At 35.8% G+C, this 20,985-nt stretch overlaps 2 protein-coding genes across 3 annotated transcripts; both read left to right on the forward strand.

The window, feature by feature from the left end:
• Positions 1 to 8,686: 8,686 nt before the first annotated feature.
• On the forward strand, positions 8,687 to 15,850 carry LOC119983574 (T-complex protein 1 subunit alpha-like). 2 transcript variants are annotated; one of them, XM_038827246.1, is made up of 17 exons: positions 8,807 to 8,879; positions 9,022 to 9,086; positions 9,615 to 9,704; positions 9,819 to 9,905; positions 10,012 to 10,071; positions 10,209 to 10,259; positions 10,479 to 10,574; positions 11,279 to 11,344; positions 11,504 to 11,721; positions 11,888 to 11,984; positions 12,653 to 12,739; positions 12,876 to 13,010; positions 13,312 to 13,416; positions 14,708 to 14,836; positions 14,921 to 15,024; positions 15,169 to 15,259; positions 15,357 to 15,850. In XM_038827246.1, the coding sequence occupies exons 1-17, from the start codon at positions 8,807 to 8,809 to the stop codon at positions 15,438 to 15,440; spliced, it is 1,638 nt and encodes a 545-aa protein (XP_038683174.1). In that variant the 3' UTR covers positions 15,441 to 15,850. The 2 variants fall into 2 exon arrangements, with proteins under 2 accessions (XP_038683175.1, XP_038683174.1); XM_038827247.1 differs by lacking the exon at positions 9,022 to 9,086 and having other exon boundaries at positions 8,687 to 8,879.
• A 2,728-nt stretch (positions 15,851 to 18,578) lies between these two features.
• On the forward strand, positions 18,579 to 19,633 carry LOC119984866 (GATA transcription factor 4-like). The gene is made up of 2 exons (XM_038829005.1): positions 18,579 to 19,067; positions 19,188 to 19,633. The coding sequence occupies exons 1-2, from the start codon at positions 18,846 to 18,848 to the stop codon at positions 19,605 to 19,607; spliced, it is 642 nt and encodes a 213-aa protein (XP_038684933.1). The 5' UTR covers positions 18,579 to 18,845; the 3' UTR covers positions 19,608 to 19,633.
• The last annotated feature ends 1,352 nt before the right edge of the window (positions 19,634 to 20,985 follow it).

The following is a 20,985-nucleotide window of genomic DNA, read 5'->3' on the forward strand; positions in this document are numbered from 1 at the left end:
GCCTTGTATATATATAAAAAAGGAAATTATTAAATATTATGTTTGTGTATTTGCAGTCGTTTTCAGGAGCGGAGAGAGAGGGAGGGCGATGTGAACCTTAAAAATCTGGGTTGGTTCAAATGACGGTTGTGTCCCTGGATGGTCAATGTTATTATCGAATGGTAGGTCTGCTGTAAGAAGAAAAAAAATGTCTTGCTGGGAGAAAAAAAAATCATGAATGTGTTTTGATCAGATTTATCAATTTTATTTTATCTTTGTATATAATATTTTAATATAAAAATATTAATAAATTAATAAATTAAATTAATTTCATTTCTTTTCTTTTATGATGGATATTCAAATAAGAGGAATAACAAATCATTTTTGAATTTGGGAGAAGACAAAACCAAAGAGAATGGAAGGTATAATATTTTTTCTTCTATCATGTTTAGATAGATATAAAAAAATGAATGAAATTAAATTAGTTTAGTTTATTAATTTATCTTATTTTTTATGTTAAAGTATTATATATAAAGATAAAATATATTTATAATTTATAATTAATTAAGCATCTTTTTCCTCCAAATTATCTTATTTTGACGAGAAAGTATCTTGATTTATTTATTTTTTTGTCTGAATAGTAGAATATGTGTGGTGTCTTCATCGATCATTAAGAGCCGCACATATTTGTTTCAATCTTTTTGTTTTTCAATGTTAGAGCATCAGCAAAAGTTGGGAGTCTTGGATGGGTAATTTTCAGTCCTTATCAGGATTGTGTGGATGATGGGGCTGGGATAAATTTTTTTATTGTCAGAATCATTTCTTTTGGTCATAATCGTAAAAAAAAAAAAAAAAATTTAATGTTAAGTATACATTATTACGTACTCCGGTATCTTGCAAAAGTACTTGCGGACTTATTGGATTTCCACAATGTGTGTACTATTACTTTACTAGCTAGGTATAGTTTAGAGGTTGCTCGATTGACAATCGATTAGATTAGATATATGTGTATCTAAAGTTCGATTGTAATGAGAAACATATTTCGTAATGGTATTTCAATAAAAATTACGTATAGTTTTATTCAATTGTCAGAGAGGAAAAAGAAAAACATCTCTAGTGTTGATTAAAAGTATGTTAGTGATACTCTCTCGCCATAATTCAATTGTTTCGTGAGTTTGTCTCGTATAGGTAATTAATTTGTAGGCTACTTCATGAGTCCAATAAGTTTATCCAGTATGCATCGAAAGATAATGACAACAAGTTCTTAGCAGAGAAAATAAACGAGTTCAATTATATGAAATGAGTTTCGCCAATATATATGAATGAATTAAATATAGCAAAATTAATTAACAAATGTTGAACTCACTCTTTAGTGTTGAAAGTGAAGAAATTTATAGTTGAATGAGGAAGACAATAGAATAGTAGACAACACAATAATTTAGACAATGTTAAAGATCCTCAAAATGTGATTCTCAAAAGTCCCTTAAAATTATATGACATTAAAATAGTCATTGATTAAAAACACACATATAGGACTCACTTCATATCCAACACTCCTTATTAAATGAGGGTCTCAAAGCATTATCCCAACAAATTTGATAGAAGTTCAACGTTCTGCCTACATCCACCCTATATAAATCCCTTTGTAGTTATTTTCTTTTTGTTTGAATTCTACTATACAGAAGGTTACTATTTATAGGGTTGTGTGAGTGAGGAAATGAATCAATCAAATTCTCAAATTTATTTATTTTGAGTACAAGTACAGATACAATATACGATACACTATCAGATCAAGCCTAGGAAAGTATAGGTGTTAACTGACCCCACGCAAGGGGCACAAACCAACCCCACGCAGGGACAAACTAAGCTCACACACATCCTTATAAATATTCAGGAGGATATGAGACTAGAACTTATGACCTGAAATCATTGTCATTCAATCAATGATTCATTTGTAATTCTCAATTGATTTTAGGATATTTGATTGATATTATAAATATTATGATTAATTATATCGATTAATATTGAGTTTGCCTTGTTGACTATTCAATGCACACCCGTAAGATAATGACCACCTATTAATTAATGTTTTGAAGTACGTGCAAAAGTAGTGTGCGAACTGAAGAAGAGGACACATACGTATAAATATTTTTGTGGAGGTCGAGTCGAGCACACGCAATTGTGTCCCAAAAGAAAGACACTTGCTAGCACCACGTTTTCCTTTCTTTTCTTTTTTTTTTCTCTATTTTGTCCGGGTCCTATTAGAAGAAGCCTGCAGACTATCAACCATGGGTCGTGGACACCACCAATTAAGATTAGTGTCATGTCACCTTTAACGTCGCTTTGATCGTTCTATGTGGGCTTTTCTTTATCATCTTCCAAGTTCCAACACACAAATCATATTAGCCATATATATATATATATCATGTAGCAAACATAACATAATAATGCTAATTGCTCGCTTGTGAAAAGTTACATGATGAGAGAAGTTTTTTTTCCCCCTTCTTTTAGATGATTTGTTGAATTTGTCATGATAGGGTTTAGGGTACATTTATGATTTTGACGTAGATCGGTTAAGGTATGAAAATAACTAACACTTATGTGATAGTTTATTGGTGAATTTCTTCGGGATCAAATCATATGGATTTAGAAGGTTCTGAGTCCCTCACTATGAGCAATATTCTTATGACCATGCAATGAATTTTGGCGTAGATTATCATATCATCAAGTGAAAAACTTTTGTGCGCATAGATTTGATGGCCCAAGTTTAGGTTTTTATCAAATATTTAAAAGACAAACAAACGATAAATTATATAGTGTTGTTTTCGATTTAAAATGGGGTGAAACTAATTAATCAAACTGTGTTGTTTTTCGTGTTGAAAGCCAAACTTACAGGGGCGGACCCAACGCAAGGCAAGGGTTATGGGGTCAATTGATCCCACCAAATTTTTTTTTGGGACTTTTGGAGGCCGGTACACTAGATTATACTTAATTGTAAAAAAGTACAATCACTAAAACATCCTTTTAAAAAAGTACACTGTAGATCATCTTTTACCAAAATAACCTCAATTTTGATTTTCTCTCTCCACGAATTGTGATACAATAGTGATACTTTTAAATAGAAGATCCAATTTAGTGTTCAATTTATATTTTTGGCTCATAAAATGATGATATAAATGTTAGAACGTAAATTTGATAGTATTACATGTCTTTCTGGTTCAGTTATGTCATTTTAGTGGATTTTTGATGTTCGTGATACTATAGTGATACATCTCTGCAGCTGTAAATGTTTTTCCAAAACGAGCAAGAGATGTACAAACCAAGAAAAGAAAACCATAAAAGGAAAAGTAATTAGGAAGAAGAAGTATGCATATTGGTTCAATTGTATCATTTTAATGAATTTTTTGTGTTCGTGATACTATAGTGATACATCTCTGCACTTGTAAATGTTTTTTCAAAACGAACAAGAGAGGTAACCAAGAAAAGAAAATTAAGAAAGGAAAAGTAGTTAGGAAGATGAAGTATGCATACTAGTTTCATCATTTTAGTGGTTTTTTGGTGTTGGTGATACTATAGTGATACATCTCTGCAAAAAACGAACCAGAGTCCAGATCTGCAAAAAAACAAAGCACAACCCAGATTGAACAACGAAGCATAGTCCAGATCTGTCAAAAACGAAGCAGAGCAACTCGACGCAATCCAGATTGAGCAACGACGAAGAAGGAGATGAAGAGAGGAGAAACTCGGCCAAAAACGGAGAAGAAGACAGCGAAGAACCAGATCGAGAACCAGAAGAAGAAGAAGAAGGAGAGAAAGAAGGAGATAACTTTTAGTAGAGAAGAAGGAGAGAAAGAGATGACACACTAGAGTTGGATAGTTGGAGGGAGCAGAAGAAGAAGAAGAAGAAAGAGGAGGGTATTGTAGGTATAAACTAAAAAATATCTTAAGTCAGATGACCAAATTACCCTTAAATTGCACTTTTTTACAATTTTAAAAATGCCCATAACCTTTTTACAATTAAGTTGTCTAAAGTGCTCTTACTGCCAATTGTCCCTTTTTTTTTTCATATACTTCGTTATACAAATTGGACTTTCACCCCACTCATTTTTTGATGTTGACCCCACTCATATAACATATTTCATACAATCTTAAAGTTAGAATGTTAAATGGGTCACAACCCATAAGAAATTCTAAAGGGCCCAATAAATGGGCTTAGTCTAGTCTTGTAAATTATTTTGCATTTTAAATGCCCATAACTTATGCTTTTGATAGAGTACTCAATAATGTATTTTAAATAACCATAACTTATTCTTCGATAGAATCCTTATAAAAAGGGCCAATAATCCACTTTCAAAATATAAAAAAATTGTCGACAATATTTGTTGATCAATTTTCAATTATTAGTCACTTTTATCCTATAATATTTTGACTTTTATTGTTGCGTTCCATATTTTTAAAGAAATCATTAATAAATAACCCAAAAAAAATCCGATGACAAACCCCACAAATTTTTTTCGCTTCCTGTGTAAACCTGACCCCATACACTGGGGAGGCTGGGTCCGCCCCTACAACCCTAGTCCAATTTTGGTTTCTTTATGTGTGTTTTTTATGAAGTCCCATATGGCATATGCTTTATAAAACTTCTTCTTCTTTTTTTCCTTTTGTTTAATTGCTGTAGTGAATAAAAATGCAACTTGTGGGGATTTTAACAATTTCGAGCAAGTGACAGAATCAGACAAACAAGACTGTCAAACAACCAGCATATATAGCATAGGACAGCATAATCTGCACTTTGTGCATCCCAGTATATATATATATTCCACTACATATATTCTATCATACGAATTTTACAAAATTTAATATTTAAATATAGACTCAAGATCTTAGACCAAATCTCCTAATGAACGAATCCGTCTCTCTCTATCAACAAATGTAAAGAAATCAAACATGACTCTCTTGACCACTGTTTTGGTCTCTTTTCTTCTTTTGATTAGTTCTGTTTGTGCCTAACAAAAAAAAAATATATGTAAAGAAACCAAAACCTAACCTGTTTACCTTAAAAATAACAGATGAACCGCACGTTTGACGGATATGTAAAATACCTACCAATAATTAATTCTCTCTCTATAATAACCATGGTTATAATATAATTCAGTATGAAATAGAAGTAACAGTTAGAATTTCCAACCAAATACACATCAACAATATTATTCACTTTGAGTTGTCGGTTCTCGTGGATACATCAGGCCTGCACGACTTTACTTTCCCATGAGATTATCTGTTCTCGCACAGCACGCTTAATCGTGAAGTTACTATGGGATGTTATCCTCTAAGAAAACGCGTTGTACATGATTAGGAAATAAAATTATTTATATATGTTAATAGTAATTGTAGTTCTAATCGCTTATAAAAAAATTACAGTTTTGATCCCAGATGTCTAGTCTATTTATCATATTTAAAAAATCTTCTGGATCTCACATTGATTGATAGACAGACATGTAATTAAAATTGTTAAAAAAAATAGAGTGATTTCTACTATGCGACCCCTTAACCCCTGAATGCATGTTTCAAAGCCGACATACATCGCAACGTAATTCAACAGGTTTGAGATTTTGATATCACATTTCTATCAGTCAGAACATGCCACTTGTCCAACATGGGCCCATTAATATAAGGCTGAGAAACAACAGGCCCCACGTAATATCCCTAAAGCAGTTGGGCCCACTAGTCCAACAGCCAGGACCTTTTGCCCATGCATTTATGAAATTTGTTTTCGTACGGCAACACCTTTGGTACCAACCTCCACCACCGGGTTATGGGACCCGGGTAGTCATGGAAACTGGGGACTGATGATAAAAGTTGATAGACAGCGGGTCCAGCATATTTCAAACCATCAGGATTGTGATGAAGGTGTTTATGACTTTTGATTAATTTTTTTGAACTCTGAATAGATTCAGTATAACTCGTAAATTCAACAACAGTATGATATTGTTTGCTAGACAAAGAGTTAAGGGATTTGCTCCTCTAACCCCAACGTTCTTGCTTAAGCCCGAAAAATCGCTCATATTATGTTAGATTGTATTAGATTGTGAGAATTTTCATCTACTAATTGTTCGTTCTTTTCTTTACCAATGTGGGAGATTGTTTCAACTCTCAAACGATTCCCGTTGGGCCCATGTACATTAGATTTTAGCTAGTGAAAGAGAGGGTCCGGCCCGGATTCTTCGTACACCAACTTTGCCGCAACCTACAAACAGGTTTAATCACAATCCATCAGTGTTTGATTCCAGTTTTTATTTGCAGACCACCTCCTTCTGTACCAGTACAACGTTGTTTAACTTATTGATCAACCAGCAAACTGGTGAAAAATAACTCAGAGAAATTCAAGATTTAGTGAAGGAAAAAAAAAAAAAACAGAAAGAAGCTGGCCGTAAAGCATGCAAGAAAAATATATGAAGTAATGGCGTTAGTCAAAGGTGCAATGAAACAAATAATAGATTATCAATAATCGAAGATAGCACAACGCTGAATATCCAAAAGCCATTGGACCTGATCCTTGCACGCCCACTTAAACTCTGTAATCATGGCACGATTAGGCACTTAATCTTCATGCGGGTATATTGCTTACATCATCTTGGATCTTCCTTTTCTTTTGAAAATGAAGAAAACACACAGGATTTACGTGGGTCAGGAAGAGTACCTACGTGGCTACGTCCACAGAGAATACTACTATTTTCAATATGAAAATTCCAGTAGTATACAATTGCTACTAGGGTTTTCCATTTTATAGAAAGCTACTCGAATACTCAAAATATGATTATACCACATACTAAAAAAATAACCAACTCACATTAGTAATACTATACCATACCTCGGATGCACAACATGCACTTTGCTAGAGCTTTTAGGTGTAAAGTAAATTCTTTTAATATGAGCCAACCCTTAATTTTCTTGTTGGGTGGTGGGGAAGATGCGAGATACAAAAAATGTTCGCGTTCATTAAAATAACTAAGCAAAATCTTAATCCATGATCCGTCGGAGATTAGATCAAATAATGCTAAAATCTCATAGGTGTTCACTTAAATCATTAGCAAAATCTTTTAGAGTACTCTCATTGATCTATGTATCATCATATCAAACTTTGAATTGGAGTTTAACAAGGATAAAGAAACCTATATTACGTACCTTGAATTTTTAACAGGGTAAAGATATTTAGAGGATCAAATCCTTGTATCTTAGGATGCATTTCAACGGGCACCAAGTGAGTGCAACCCATAAAGCGAAGTATAATAGACATGAGACAGAAAATAAAGAACGTTAACAGAAAGAGCACTAGGTTACATCAAATCTTAGAAAATCTAAATTGTTGCCGCCATCCCTTTATTCCCATGAAAATAATTCACTCAAACTTCATGAATCATGATACGATAGTTGAACTACTTGGTAGTCCAAGACAAGAAAGAGACAGTGATGTTGTAGTATGTGAGTCGAGTGGGCCGGATAGTACGAAATGTCTATGTGTTTTATGCACTGCTAAGTTTTGTATGGAAATTGGTATATTTCATACTCCCTATTTATTGTTTTGCAGATCATTGTATTGTATAGCTATTTTGGAAAAACTGTTGATATTTGGGCACTTTAGATCAGGAAGATGTTCAATTGAAGAGCAACTGACAATGTAGAGTTTAACTGCTCGAGCTAATGTGCTCATTACAATGCAGATGTATACCGCTTGAGCGGGTGCTCGAACTGAGCGGTGTCATGGACCAATATTTTTGTTAAGGCTACAATGGAGTCTAACCATGATGATTCGGATTTTTTATTTATGTTATTGAATTGATTATCAAATCCTATTGAGTTTGCATCATAGTGCTTAATGTTTTCAAGTACTTGATCACCATTTGATTGAAATTTTGGTGCATGTTGAATTAAGAGAGAATACATGTTACTTGATTTTGTCATGTAAACCATGAATTGAATGAATGACTTAGTTGTGCCAATGTCATTTGTGCAGTTTTGTTATGAAATATCATAGAACTTAATGTGCTCTCATGCTTTAAATTCACATAGAGATATAATGAATTATATCATGTGTTGAGTAATTTCAATTCTACTCCAAAGATGGTGTTTAATAGGTTAGGGTATTTCACTTTCGATGAGGATTAATAATGATTTGATAGCATGATTTTGATATTCTAATTGGATTGGTTAAGTGAATCGTATGCCTTAATATTTCATAATTTGATTAAATCATTATTGTTGTGTTTTTATTATCATACTTTAGTTTAGTTTAATTTAATTTTTCACAAAACAATCACTTTCGATTTTGTTTAAATAATTTCTCAATACTCAATTGGTGAATAATCCTCGTGAAATCGATACTTTATTTTTATTATATTAATTATTTGAGCGATTCGTACACTTACGAATTTGCGCATCAAGCAAAACTTCTAATGCCATAAAAAAGTACAATTTTCAATTAATTAACATGTTAAATGAGCGCTATACTAAATTGAACATACTAGATTCCAGAACACAGGATATATTCCTTCCCCTCGTCAATGGAGAAGAAAGTAGGTCACATATATTGATATATATAGAAAACATTCGATTATTATACGATGTCGTATAACTTAAACCCTTCTACTTTTTTTTTTTATTTATATTTTTTATAGAAAACCCTCACTCTCTGAAGTCTGAAGAACCGCAGATTCTCGTCTCACCGAGGTTTCTGTTTGAACATTCGAGAGCACGAACTCACTCGTTACTTGTAGATCTTGTTTAGGGTTTACCTCTTCTCCGTCTCCCTTCCGTCTCCGTTAATAGAATGGCGATCTCATCGCAAACTCTCGATATTCAAGGAGACCGACAGTCCGGCCAGGATGTCCGCACTCAAAATGGTACTCTACCGCTTCGCGATATAAATATGTGTGCGCGCTTATATGATTCTTTTTCTTATGAGAACTATCTATATCTAGTTTACGTTGTGTATAATCAACTGATTTTGGGTTGAAAATTGAAATGCGTTGTGCGAGTTAACAGTGATGGCATGTCAAGCAGTCGCCAACATTGTGAAGTCCTCACTTGGTCCGGTTGGGCTCGACAAGGTCGTCTCCCTTACTTCTTTTTTGTGCATTCGTTGACAACATAACTTTATGATGCATATTGAAGGAGATGTGATTCTCGGTTCCCTGTTTGTTTTGTTCTGCTACTTTCGCTATTTTAGCTGTTCTTGTGGAGGCCCTCATAATTAACTTATTGTTGTCTACTTGTGGAAGAATGATGCTTCTGTTTCATCTCAATTTATGGAATGTCGGGTAACTTAATTTTTGACAGTCAGGTTTTTCTGCGCCTACAAAATTGCGAAAATCAAATATGATAAACTGTCATTAGTGTGAAGGGGAGAATAAATGATGAATGAGAAAGAAATAAATGCGTGTAAAGTTTAATGCATATGGTTTCTGTCAGTAGAAATACCCTTTTTCATGGGTGCACGATGTGATCGCTTTGAATGAAATGTCCGTTGGCAAAGTATCTCAATAAAATTTGTGACAACAACGGTGATGAGTATTTTGTCTGAAATTGTGGACCTTGGTTTCTTTTGTTTAACGTCATCTGTTGGTTTATTGTCTTAGATGCTTGTCGATGATATTGGTGACGTGACAATCACCAACGATGGTGCAACAGTTCTTAAGATGTTGGAAGTTGAGCATCCGGCTGCTAAGGTATACAAATTGCCATTTCTTAATTTTGTGCCAAGATGTGATATTATGTTCTATCTTTTTAAACCCTTTTCCACTTTGTCGTACTTGTTTGAATTGATAAGCTGGTTTTTACAGGTACTTGTGGAGTTGGCTGAGCTTCAAGACCGAGAAGTTGGAGATGGTACAACTTCTGTGGTCATTGTAGCGGCTGAATTGCTTAAGGTAATAAGGTGACTGGAACTAACATGTTTCCAGCAGTCAAAATCATTTAATCTCATTATCTGGTTTTAGGACTGATAAATATGTGACTGATTCATAATTCTTGCAGAGAGCTAATGATTTGGTGAGGAACAAGATTCACCCAACATCAATAATCAGTGGATACAGAGTGAGTAGTTCAGTCTTCTCCCTTTATCTCAATCATTGGCGTGTTTATCTACATGTGCAGAACTGATTCTAGTTTTAACTTCTAATTTCCTGGTCTGATTGGCGTGTTCATTTGTATTTTGTTCTTGCTATGGACAGCTTGCCATGAGGGAAGCATGCAAATACATAGAGGAAAAACTGGCAGTGAAGGTGAGACTCTCTGCCTTGCTCTATGGTAGAAAGTATGTACTTCTCTGACCGTAGTTCCTGGAAATATTTTGATCTGATTATGTTTAGGAATATGAACAAACTGAACCAATGTTTTGAGTGTGTTGTCTTCTGTTTCTGTTATTTATGAACTTCATGGCTGATATATCCAAAATTTTTGGCACTAGTGATTAAATTTTATTTTGCCTCACAATTTTCTAGGTGGAAAAGCTTGGAAAAGATTCTCTAATAAACTGTGCCAAGACAAGTATGTCCTCAAAGTTGATTGCTGGCGACAGTGACTTCTTTGCGAATCTGGTATGCTTATCACAGCTTACATTTGTAATCCTGCTACCGCTGTACTCTCTCTTTTTTTTTTTTTTTTTTTCTGTCATCAAGTACTCATTTTTTACTTATGAAGTTGCACAAATTTGGTCAAGTAGCTGCACTTATGGTTTGGCAGTTTATAGCTTTTGTAAAAAGATGGCAACCTCTTGGTGCTCATTAAAGCTTTTTATCTTTCAAGGAAAGAGACTAGCAGTTTTTTAATTCCAATAACACCGGCAACAAGAAGTAGGATCAATGAAATAGGTAGAAGTTTTTGTTCACTTCAATTGCTAGTGTGAAAGTACCAGAAATTAATCAGTTTTTGAATCCTATCATTATAATATTTTTTATAAGGCATATTATGTTACCAGGTAATAACCTGGTGGCCTTTTGGAGTATCATGTTCTTTTTTCCCCTTGAAATTGAATGGCAGAATTGCTGATATTTTTTCCGTAGTATTCAAGTTTCTCATCTTCTAGGGATGTCAATGCTCTGTTACTAGATCGAACATGCATGATTGAAGAATAGTTAATTGTTAATTGGCAAAATTGCAGTGTAGTATTTGCGTTGTGTTTTTCTTGCTTCAAGGATACAGGAATTAATGGAGGTTGTTAACATATTATTATCTGCTCTAAAGTAAACAAAACAGCCATGCTTTTGCATGTGACTCATTCATGTGAACTTTATCTTTCTAGGTTGTTGATGCAGTACAAGCAGTGAAGATGACCAATGCACGTGGGGAAGTCAAATACCCGATCAAGGTTGTGTACTGTTCAGTATATTGCACATGAAAAAGTCGTGACAAAAGCTTATATTGAGCTTGCCTGTGTTCTGGACTTATAAATGGCTCACGAACAGTTAGATTGATATGGTCTATGCAACTTTAATGGAAATTGTAATTGTGTGTGTGCTTGTCACAGGGAATTAATATTTTGAAGGCTCATGGAAAAAGTGCTAGAGATAGTTATTTGTTGAATGGATATGCTTTAAATACTGGTCGTGCTGCCCAAGGAATGCCTATGAGAGTTGCCCCTGCAAAGATTGCATGTCTTGACTTTAATCTTCAGAGGACAAAAATGCAATTGGGTGTTCAAGTCTTAGTCTCAGATCCCAGGGAGCTCGAGAAAATTCACCAAAGGTTACTGTTAACCTCAAATTCCTAAATTATTAGATTCATATTAGAAGTCCGATGTTTTCCTAGACAGCAAATTTTCTTGGATGCCAAAAGTATATAATAGTTGGTTTTCTCTCTGTTTTTCTGGTTGTGTGTGATGACCGGAACTGATGATGCCAATGTCCTCCAGAGAATTTGATATGACAAAAGAACGTATAGAAAAACTATTGATGGCTGGAGCTAATGTTGTTCTCACAACAAAAGGAATTGATGACATGGCTCTCAAGGTAAGCTTCTCTGCTTGTGATTTACTCTTCCATATCACCATTTCTATTGTATGAATAGTTTTTATTTGGTGGCATTGGGTTGGATTACATCATCGTATAAGCCTTCTCTGCAATGCTACTGTCCTAACCTGTCTATATCCCAATCTAGTATACAGCTTCTGCGACGGTTATGCTTTTCACATGGATATTGTATTCAATTGATTTAAGTACACTGTGTCTCCCCAAACAGAGTTTTTTTGCATCTTGAAATAATGAGGAAGTTTCCTGGTGCTATTTCCTGTTAAATATGTTTTCCTATAATCTTCTATCAGATGGGAATTTTGGCTTTATTAAGTAATCTTATGCTAGAGATTTTTAATGTGTTTGAGTGTGTTAATAGTGACTATGGTTGACAGATTTCTCTAGTTACAATTATTGTACTCGTTGATCTACATTAGGTTAGCCTTTTCCCCTTCTGGTGACGTATGTCTACTAAGGAAATCCTGTAATGTTCTAGAGAAGTTCATTTCAATTTTTTTTACTTGTTTTAATATATTATGGTCCAGTGTGAAGGTTATATGTTGTTACATTGGCTTCAGGATGACAAAGTATCTGTTAGATTGTTGAATTTGCATTTGTCATGATCATGGTTAATTTTTTATTAATTGCTTTCACTGTTGATATTCCAGTACTTTGTCGAGGCTGGGGCTATTGCTGTGAGACGTGTTCGTAAGGAGGATATGCGTCATGTTGCCAAAGCGACTGGTGCGACCATGGTATAGAATGCTATGCTGAAGTAGTATTTTATTTTTCAGAACTGTTGCATTTTTTATTAAAATCCGCTAGCAGAACATTGTAATTCTTACTAATTGAGTGACATGTTTGCATGAATCATGTGCTTTCTCAATGGAGGTCTCGACATTTGCTGACATGGAAGGAGACGAAACATTTGATTCATCACTTCTTGGATATGCTGATGAGGTCGTGGAGGAACGCATTGCTGACGATGACGTGATAATGATTAAAGGGACAAAAACAACTAGTGCAGTATGTGATTTTCCTGCCCCATGTCTTTCTGTGACTTTAAATGCTGATTGGTATACGAATTGAAAGCTTGGAATATTTATTAAACTTTGTTTTTGTAATTCACTGACGAGGCATTTTTTTTATTTTTATTCTCTTTTGGCATTATCTGTCTGCTAGAATTTAATTCAAGTTCATCATATGTGGAAATTGGAATCAGTGAAATGAATCGATATATTTTGCATTTCTAAACAAAGAATGATCCCATGCTTCGGGTGATTTCTTCATTTTGTAATCTGAGTTTTTTATGCTAATTATTCTTTAGGTATCTCTGATTCTTAGAGGTGCAAATGACTTTATGCTTGATGAGATGGACAGAGCACTCCATGATGCTTTATCAATTGTCAAGAGGACCCTTGAATCTAATATGGTAAATCCTTACATTGGTTCAGACTTGCTGTTGTTTGATTTATTGAGTTATCTGAAGTTCAGTTGCAAGAACGTGATGATACTTGGCGGAATGAAATTGAATGTTATGCAGAAGTTCTCAATCCTTTTTGTGGAGTAATAATCTTCCATGTGCGCTTTTCTATTATTATTTGATTACGTAATATTTATTGTCTTTGGTTTCAATAGGTCTGGCACTTAAATGGGTCAAACTCATCTTGTGTTGCTCTACTAGAGAAACAAATTGAACTTAAGCCTAACTATTAGCTCAAGTTGTGGCACTAACTCAAACTTAGAGATTGGCCAGTTGTGGTTATAAGCCTAGTTTGATTAATAGTTATAGTGCTATACACAAACTTACAAATGTAGTCTTTGTCATTCATCTTTAGACATCATCATCATCCGAGCCTTTATCCCAAAAGGTTTTCTCGCAACTAATCTTCTATGGGAAATGGGAATCCACTATGTGTATTTTCACCATTCATTTCTTTATGATCATATTTTCATCAATACTCATTGAATCCATATTTTTTCTTAGTACTTCAAGTCATGTCTTTTTAGGTATGCCTCTTTGCTTTCTATACTCTCCTATACAAATCCTCTTGATTCTCCTTACCGCGGCACTGCTATCTATGCCATACCATCTTAAGCAATTTTCTCGCAACTTATTTTTAATTGGTGCTACTCTTACCTTACATCTAATAATCTCATTTGTTATCATATCTTCTCTCATGTGAGCACATATTCAACGAAGCATTCAAAATTTTTTCATCTAATCCTATATGTGGGGTGTAAGCACTTATTGCATTAATTATCACCTTCCCTAGGGGTAGTACCAAATTAGTCGTTAAGATTCTACCTCCTTTGAAGTAGATTTGTTGCAAAAATTGAAACTAGAATAACAGTTTTTGGCGTGCTTATGGAAGAATAATGAATTGATCCGTTTCTGGTGTGAGAGCTTAGAAGTAAAATGTGTTTTATGTTAAACGTGGTGGAATGATTTTGAGTGCTCTAGTATTCTAACAACTCCAAAAATGTTTGAAGTGAAAAAATAGTTGCTGTTCTACAGACGTATGATGAATAATCTGAGAGTGCACGGCAATTTCAGTTTCATGTCTTAATTTGCACAAAAATTAGTACTGTTAAAGGTTTGAGGAGTTACAGCCATTTTCTAGCATGGAAATAGCACCCTACCAAAGTTGATGCCTGTTGGTTGCAATTGTTCTGTAATTTTTAAAATTTTTTGAGTGGGGGTTTTGCTTTTGGCATTATAGGTAGTAGCTGGTGGGGGTGCAGTTGAGGCCGCTCTGTCTGTGTTCTTGGAATACTTGGCTACAACTCTAGGATCCCGAGAGCAGTTGGCAATTGCAGAGTTTGCAGAGTCTTTGTTGATAATTCCCAAGGTTGAGTATGAAAAATTGGGCACATGATGTAGTGGCTTTCAGTGGAATATTATAGGCACAATGCTAACATGTCGTTGGTTCCAGGTACTTGCTGTCAATGCTGCTAAAGATTCCACTGAGTTGGTTGCAAAACTACGGTCTTATCATCACCATGCGCAAACGAATGCTGATAAAAGGCACTTTTCAAGGTATTTTGATTTGTTGTCTCTGCCTGCAACAACTCTATGAGCACTTGAGCAGTGTCTTGTCTACAAGATTTTCTTATCTAGAAAATGTAGGAATTTGTACCTGCTCTTTCGTCTAGTCTGAATTTGTTGTAAATATGTTTGTAGTATGGGACTTGACCTCTCAAAAGGAATTGTTCGTAAGAATTTAGAAGCTGGAGTTATTGAGCCTGCCATGAGCAAAGTGAAAATAATACAGGTAAGCGTTTGTGGTGTAGACGGCAGTATCAGTCAATTGTGATGTCTTATTTTCAAGCAGCATCCTAATGTTACTTCCTAAAATTTTTTTTTGTCAGTTTGCCACAGAAGCAGCCATAACAATTCTTCGAATTGATGATATGATCAGGCTTGTCAAAGATGAAAGTCAGAATGAAGACTAATGTGGTTGGCTAATGTGATAAGTACCGCTTGTTTTGTTGGGTTTTCCCCTTCCTCGCATGGTTATGTTCCGGGAAAGTGTTGCCATTGTTGTAGCATTGCAGGGGTTGCCTAGTTTTCTCTGCCTCTTGCAGTGCTCTTCAACAATGGAGACTGATTGTAGACTGGTTGGTTTGAAGCTTTTTGTGGACTGATTGTATAACTAGTATATCCCTGTAGGTTTTTTGATATGTTTAGGGATGTTTGGAGCTGAATGGCTGAGGTCAATTGGGGAACAGGAGTCTGGAATTGTGGTAGCTTTTTGGGCATACCAGGTAGTGCTAGATACTAGGAAGGATTAAGAAAGTGACTCTGCAACAAAGGCCTGACTGAATTATTGAGGTTATTTTTGCATATTGCGTCATCCTTAACCGAGATCTTTTTTTTCCCTCTCTTAAATATTGCTTTAATTGTTATGATTAAGGTGGTTAATATTTGATAGACCCATGGTAGGCGAAAAGAAATAAAATTCAGGAAATCCCTGAGCAATCAAAAATTGACATTTGGACAGATGGGATTTGTTTGATCTCGTGTGTTGCATGAAAGTGTTGTACCGCTGACTGCTGTTAGAGGTGGTGGCAAAATTCTATCAAGATGATCGGATTTGTCAAATTCATATTAAACTAAGTGGGAACATAAGTTATATGTCTGAAATTGAAGTCGAAATATAAAATTTTTATTCGGTTTAAAATTGGGTTTAGATCTTAATACAGAAATTTTGTCCGATTTATTCGTTAGGATGTTAACCCGACGAATTAAATTATTATTCGATTTACTCTTACTTGTTCATATTTAAATCAATACGGCTTTGGTTAATTAAATATGTTCGAATCGATTTTTTGTCACCCCTAACTAATGTCCCTAATCGCAAGTCACATGCACGTGTCAAAGGTCCTTCCTGGATGTCGGGGGTCTGCTGTAATTTTTTTTACAGCATACCCCACTTTAATAAATAAGAAGTGTTTAAAAATTTTTTAAAAATAAAATAAAATTATGAATGTATTTTGATCGTGTTTACAAATCTAACGGTATAATTTTCATCCCAAACAAAAATCAAATTCATCACAAGATAGACATATAATGTTACGGGTTTATATTCAACGGTTCACAATTTTCATCTCTTTTTTAGTTCAATTTGATTTTTGTACAGGACAAAAAATATACCATTACACTCGTAAACCTGATCAAAACATATCTATAATTTTTTAAAAATAAAATAAATTTTTTTAATCCCTTTAAAATCATTACAGCGGGACCTGCTGTAAAAAATTTACAGCAGGTCCTAGCCACCCGTCCTTCCTCACTATCGTCATTCTTCACACTGAAGATGGGCCCCATGGACCATTTCTACCGACGCGGCCCATTAACTGTTGTAATTTGAAGATAATTTGTTAGATTAAATCTACATATATTGGATTTAGTAGTATTATTAACATTGTAATGACTTATACAGTCGGTGATGGTTTTATGAGCACATGACCATGCACGTGCCTCGTGTTGCCTTGGGATCGTCACCCCCTGCCACAGTCACGTGATTCAACGCAGGCCTCTCCATCCAACCAATGCCAAAAACATAGTAATATTAATTTCCCACAATATTATTATTATTATTATTTAAGCACTGTTTCGTGACCAAGTAGGCAAATAATGTAATGCCCATGGGCCATGGCCATCCCTCTTAATGAACAATAAGTCTAGATGGGCCGAAGCCCATGAAAATGAGGGCCTGTTTGGTTTCTCACAATGACACGTAGCAATCTCTAAGCTTTGTTCATGCCACGTCGGATAAATCATCTACGAAGCTTCAACCGCGCTTGTGAGACGGGGAGAGCGAGAGAGACCTGTGTACGGTCAGTACTTTCAATTGCCCGGTAAATCCCACCGAGCGCCGACACCGCCCGCTTTACTCTGCCTCTCACGCGCCTTCTTTATTAATATTTATTTTTAATTTTTTTACGTTTTATTTTTTAGAAAATGCCAAAAAGGGATGGGTCATTTTTATTTTTGTCCTATTTAAAATTAAATTCGAATCTAAACACGTAAATCTTGTTCGGGTCGTAATCCGGATTAGGTTATTGTTCAATTTACTTTATTCGGATTTAAACCAATCCTAGTTTGATCAATTAAATATGTTCGAAATTCAATTCAGATTAAGATCCAGCCATATAAATATTTCATAAACACGTGATGTTGTTTGACCCATAATTGACCTGGAATCGATTTTTTGTCACCCCCAATTTTAATTTTATTTTGGATTCTCATTAAAATAATTTCAAATTTCCGAAACAGCTTTAAAAAAGTTACCCAATCAAACATTTGACTGGGGCAGGTAGATAGTAAAGCGTTGCATTAATTAATGTGAAGTAATAGTACTAGTTTTCTTATCCCTTTTATAGTATGTCTTAAATAAGTTTTCGCTTTCCACCGACACCCAAGTCCCAACCCTTCTAGGATAAATAGCAAATATACCTTATTTTGATAACAAAATATAAATGCATTATACATAAGAAGTGGATGGCTATTAATGGAAAGCCACTAAAACCAGTATCTCCCCACCCCCACTTAGTTTTCATCAATTGCTAGCTACTTAGAACAAACCTTGGTTTGGATTTCAGTAAAGTGAACATTATTTTATTAGCCAACCCTTTATTGGTGGTTTGGTGCATCCATTTGTTTCTTACAGGATTCACGAATATTTGTCGCTATGTCAATAGTCTCAACAACTGACGTGTGGATCGTCTGTTTTTTTTACATCCACAATATTAATCACGCTTGTAAACAAAACTAAAATATCATCCAGCTCTATACAAAGAAACCACACAACTACCGTGTAATGAAGTTTAGACTAGAGAGAGTCATCGTTACTCCCCGGCCAATGCATGTCATTAAGTTATTAGCCACATAATGATTTTGTTTAGACTGTTAGTTTAGGTTGATTGCGAGCATTGATTGGGACCATTCGATACATCTACATACATACATACATACATACATATATATATATATATATATATATATATATATGTAGAGGCGGATGATGGTGACGCCGGAGGCAGTGCAAGTGGAGAGCCATTTGTCCATGATCGCATAAAACCCTCCATCCGTTCCTCCTCCTCTCTCCCTCTCTCTCACACACAGAAAGAAAATATATACATACACTGATTTACATACATCCAAGAACACTCTCTCTCACTCACTCTCCACTCTCTCTCTCTCTCTTATCTCCTGCACGTTCCACTGTCTCCCTCTGCCATCGTTATAACCTCTGACCTCCCCGTCCCTTCCCTCCTCTCTCTCTCTGAAGCTTTTTGGAGAAACACACAATCGATTCTCTCTCTGTATATATACAAATAACGTAAACTACAACAATGGACATGTACGGACTGACAGCACCAGATCACTTCCGCATTGACGACCTTCTCGACTTCTCCAATGACGACCTCTTCATCTCCTCCGCATCCACCACAACCAACGTCTCCGCCGAAACATCCGACGATATTCACCATCACTATCTCAACCATGAAAACTCCTCCCTCTCTTTCTACCCTTCCATTTCCACCGACTTCACGACCGATGACCTATGTGTTCCCGTAAGCTTCAATGAACACTCAATTCGTTCTGTTTATAGTCACTGATTCTTCGTTTTTCAACTTTTTCTTTCTTCTTCTTGATTTTATGGTTAATTTGGTTATGTTTTGGGAATTTCGTAGACTGGTGACGCGGCGGAGCTCGAATGGCTATCGCAATTTGTTGACGACTCATTCTCTCATTTTCCGCTTACCGGAACCTTACCGGTACGGTCCGACACGGCATTTTCTGGAAGAGTTCGAAGCAATTCTACCTATTCTCCAGCTGCCGGGAAATCAAGACAGAAAAATGAGGCGGCGACAGAGGAAGTCGTTCGGAGGTGCACGCACTGCGCCTCAGAGAAGACGCCGCAGTGGCGGACGGGACCTCTGGGTCCCAAGACGCTGTGCAACGCTTGCGGTGTGAGGTACAAGTCGGGCAGGCTCGTCCCCGAGTACCGTCCGGCTGCGAGCCCGACGTTCGAACTAACTCAGCACTCGAACTCACATCGGAAGGTAATGGAGCTCCGGCGGCAGAAGGAGAAGACGAGGGAGCAGGAGTAGACTATAGAGTTACAGCAGGAGGAACACCACCAGACGTAGCAGACTTCTCGGTCATGTTATCCAGAGTCATTTCTTTGTTCTTGCCTAAATACTTTTGTTAGAGAAAATCAGGATAAAAAAAATTTTGATTTCTCTTCTTCTTCTTCCTTCTTTTTTTTCCTCTTTTTGGCATTAAAACTTCAACTACCATTGCCATTTGCCAGACCTTTCTCGCGCTTGAACTGGTTTGGACTTTGGATCACATCACAGTCACATGGAGATATAGGGTTACTGTTGATTTTGTGTTGGGCCCAATAGAGAGCAGAGTCAAAATCATCTGGGCCGCAATGCTTCGTCCAACATAAGAGTTTTTGAGACACTGCTCTCTTTTAGGCCCAAAGTAACATGTAAGAGTTTATTGCGATCTGAGCCTCTGAGGGCTTTTGGGGACGAGTATGCAAGGGGTGACTCGCAAGAGTGATCATTGTAATTAGCATAATTGTTAGTTTCTCAGGTAAGATAGATAATTCAGGTATCAACAGTGACGGATCCAAGAACTGAAATCACTAATTACACAAAAGTAGTGTGGGGTCCCTCGGGGAATTTTGTTGTGATTCTATATGTAATCGATTCTTGATGTGCTAAACTATGAACAATGTCTTTTCGAATCTTATGGGCCACCATTTGTCAACATTGGAGAATGATATTGAGAGATTGGAAGGCTCTGTTGGTTGACTGTTGGGACTTGTTTGTTGCCGACATGGGAGAATGTTATTGAGGGGCTTGGCAGGTGAGCTTGACAAATGAGGGTTGGGTTGGGTTGGGTCAAAGTTAGGTAGTGGATTGAGTGAGAATTAGTGGATTGGGGGCCTTAGGGTCAATTTGTCATGGGTTTATAGTGTACTTAATGCAAATTTTTTAAAATTGACTAGGGCTCGTGCCCCTAGTGCTAGATAGCTGCATCCGCAAAGTAAGTGTGTAAAGTAATGATTTATGTTTACATCATTGATTTCAAACATGTGAGACCCAAAACAGTGGCACCACTTGTCATCTCACTCATCCGGACCATTATTTTAAATCCTTAATGCCCCTTACTTTAAACACTTATGTATAATTCCTGATTCAGGTATAATACATTGTATCATAGCTCAACAACCTTGGGCTATATTTTTTGAGGACTCTTAAGGACAAATAAACCACATCGGTTGGATAAGTCCCAACTAAGTGGTATATGTGTGCAAGTCCACTCCTAAAATTACATCAAATTTTTTTCATGAGATTAGTGAGTTGGGCTTTGATTCGTAGTAGTTGGGTTTGCTCAACGAGTTGGGCTTTGGCCTATAGTAGCTGGGCTCAAGAGGAATAAACTCGTGTGGATTTCTGATATGTATGGGAGCAA

This window comes from Tripterygium wilfordii, chromosome 18 (genome assembly GCF_013401445.1).
Source record: "Tripterygium wilfordii isolate XIE 37 chromosome 18, ASM1340144v1, whole genome shotgun sequence".
Lineage (NCBI taxonomy): Eukaryota > Viridiplantae > Streptophyta > Magnoliopsida > Celastrales > Celastraceae > Tripterygium > Tripterygium wilfordii.

Excerpts from the sequence above, each read along its gene's own strand:
- LOC119984866 (XM_038829005.1), top strand. The coding sequence starts at position 18,846 with ATGGACATGTACGGACTGACAGCACCAGATCACTTCCGCATTGACGAC. Across the intron at positions 19,068-19,187 it reads CCGATGACCTATGTGTTCCC|ACTGGTGACGCGGCGGAGCT; the intron begins GTAAGCTTCAAT and ends GGAATTTCGTAG.
- LOC119983574 (XM_038827246.1), top strand. The coding sequence starts at position 8,807 with ATGGCGATCTCATCGCAAACTCTCGATATTCAAGGAGACCGACAGTCC. Across the intron at positions 9,705-9,818 it reads TTGAGCATCCGGCTGCTAAG|GTACTTGTGGAGTTGGCTGA; the intron begins GTATACAAATTG and ends TGGTTTTTACAG. Across the intron at positions 14,837-14,920 it reads CTTTGTTGATAATTCCCAAG|GTACTTGCTGTCAATGCTGC; the intron begins GTTGAGTATGAA and ends CGTTGGTTCCAG.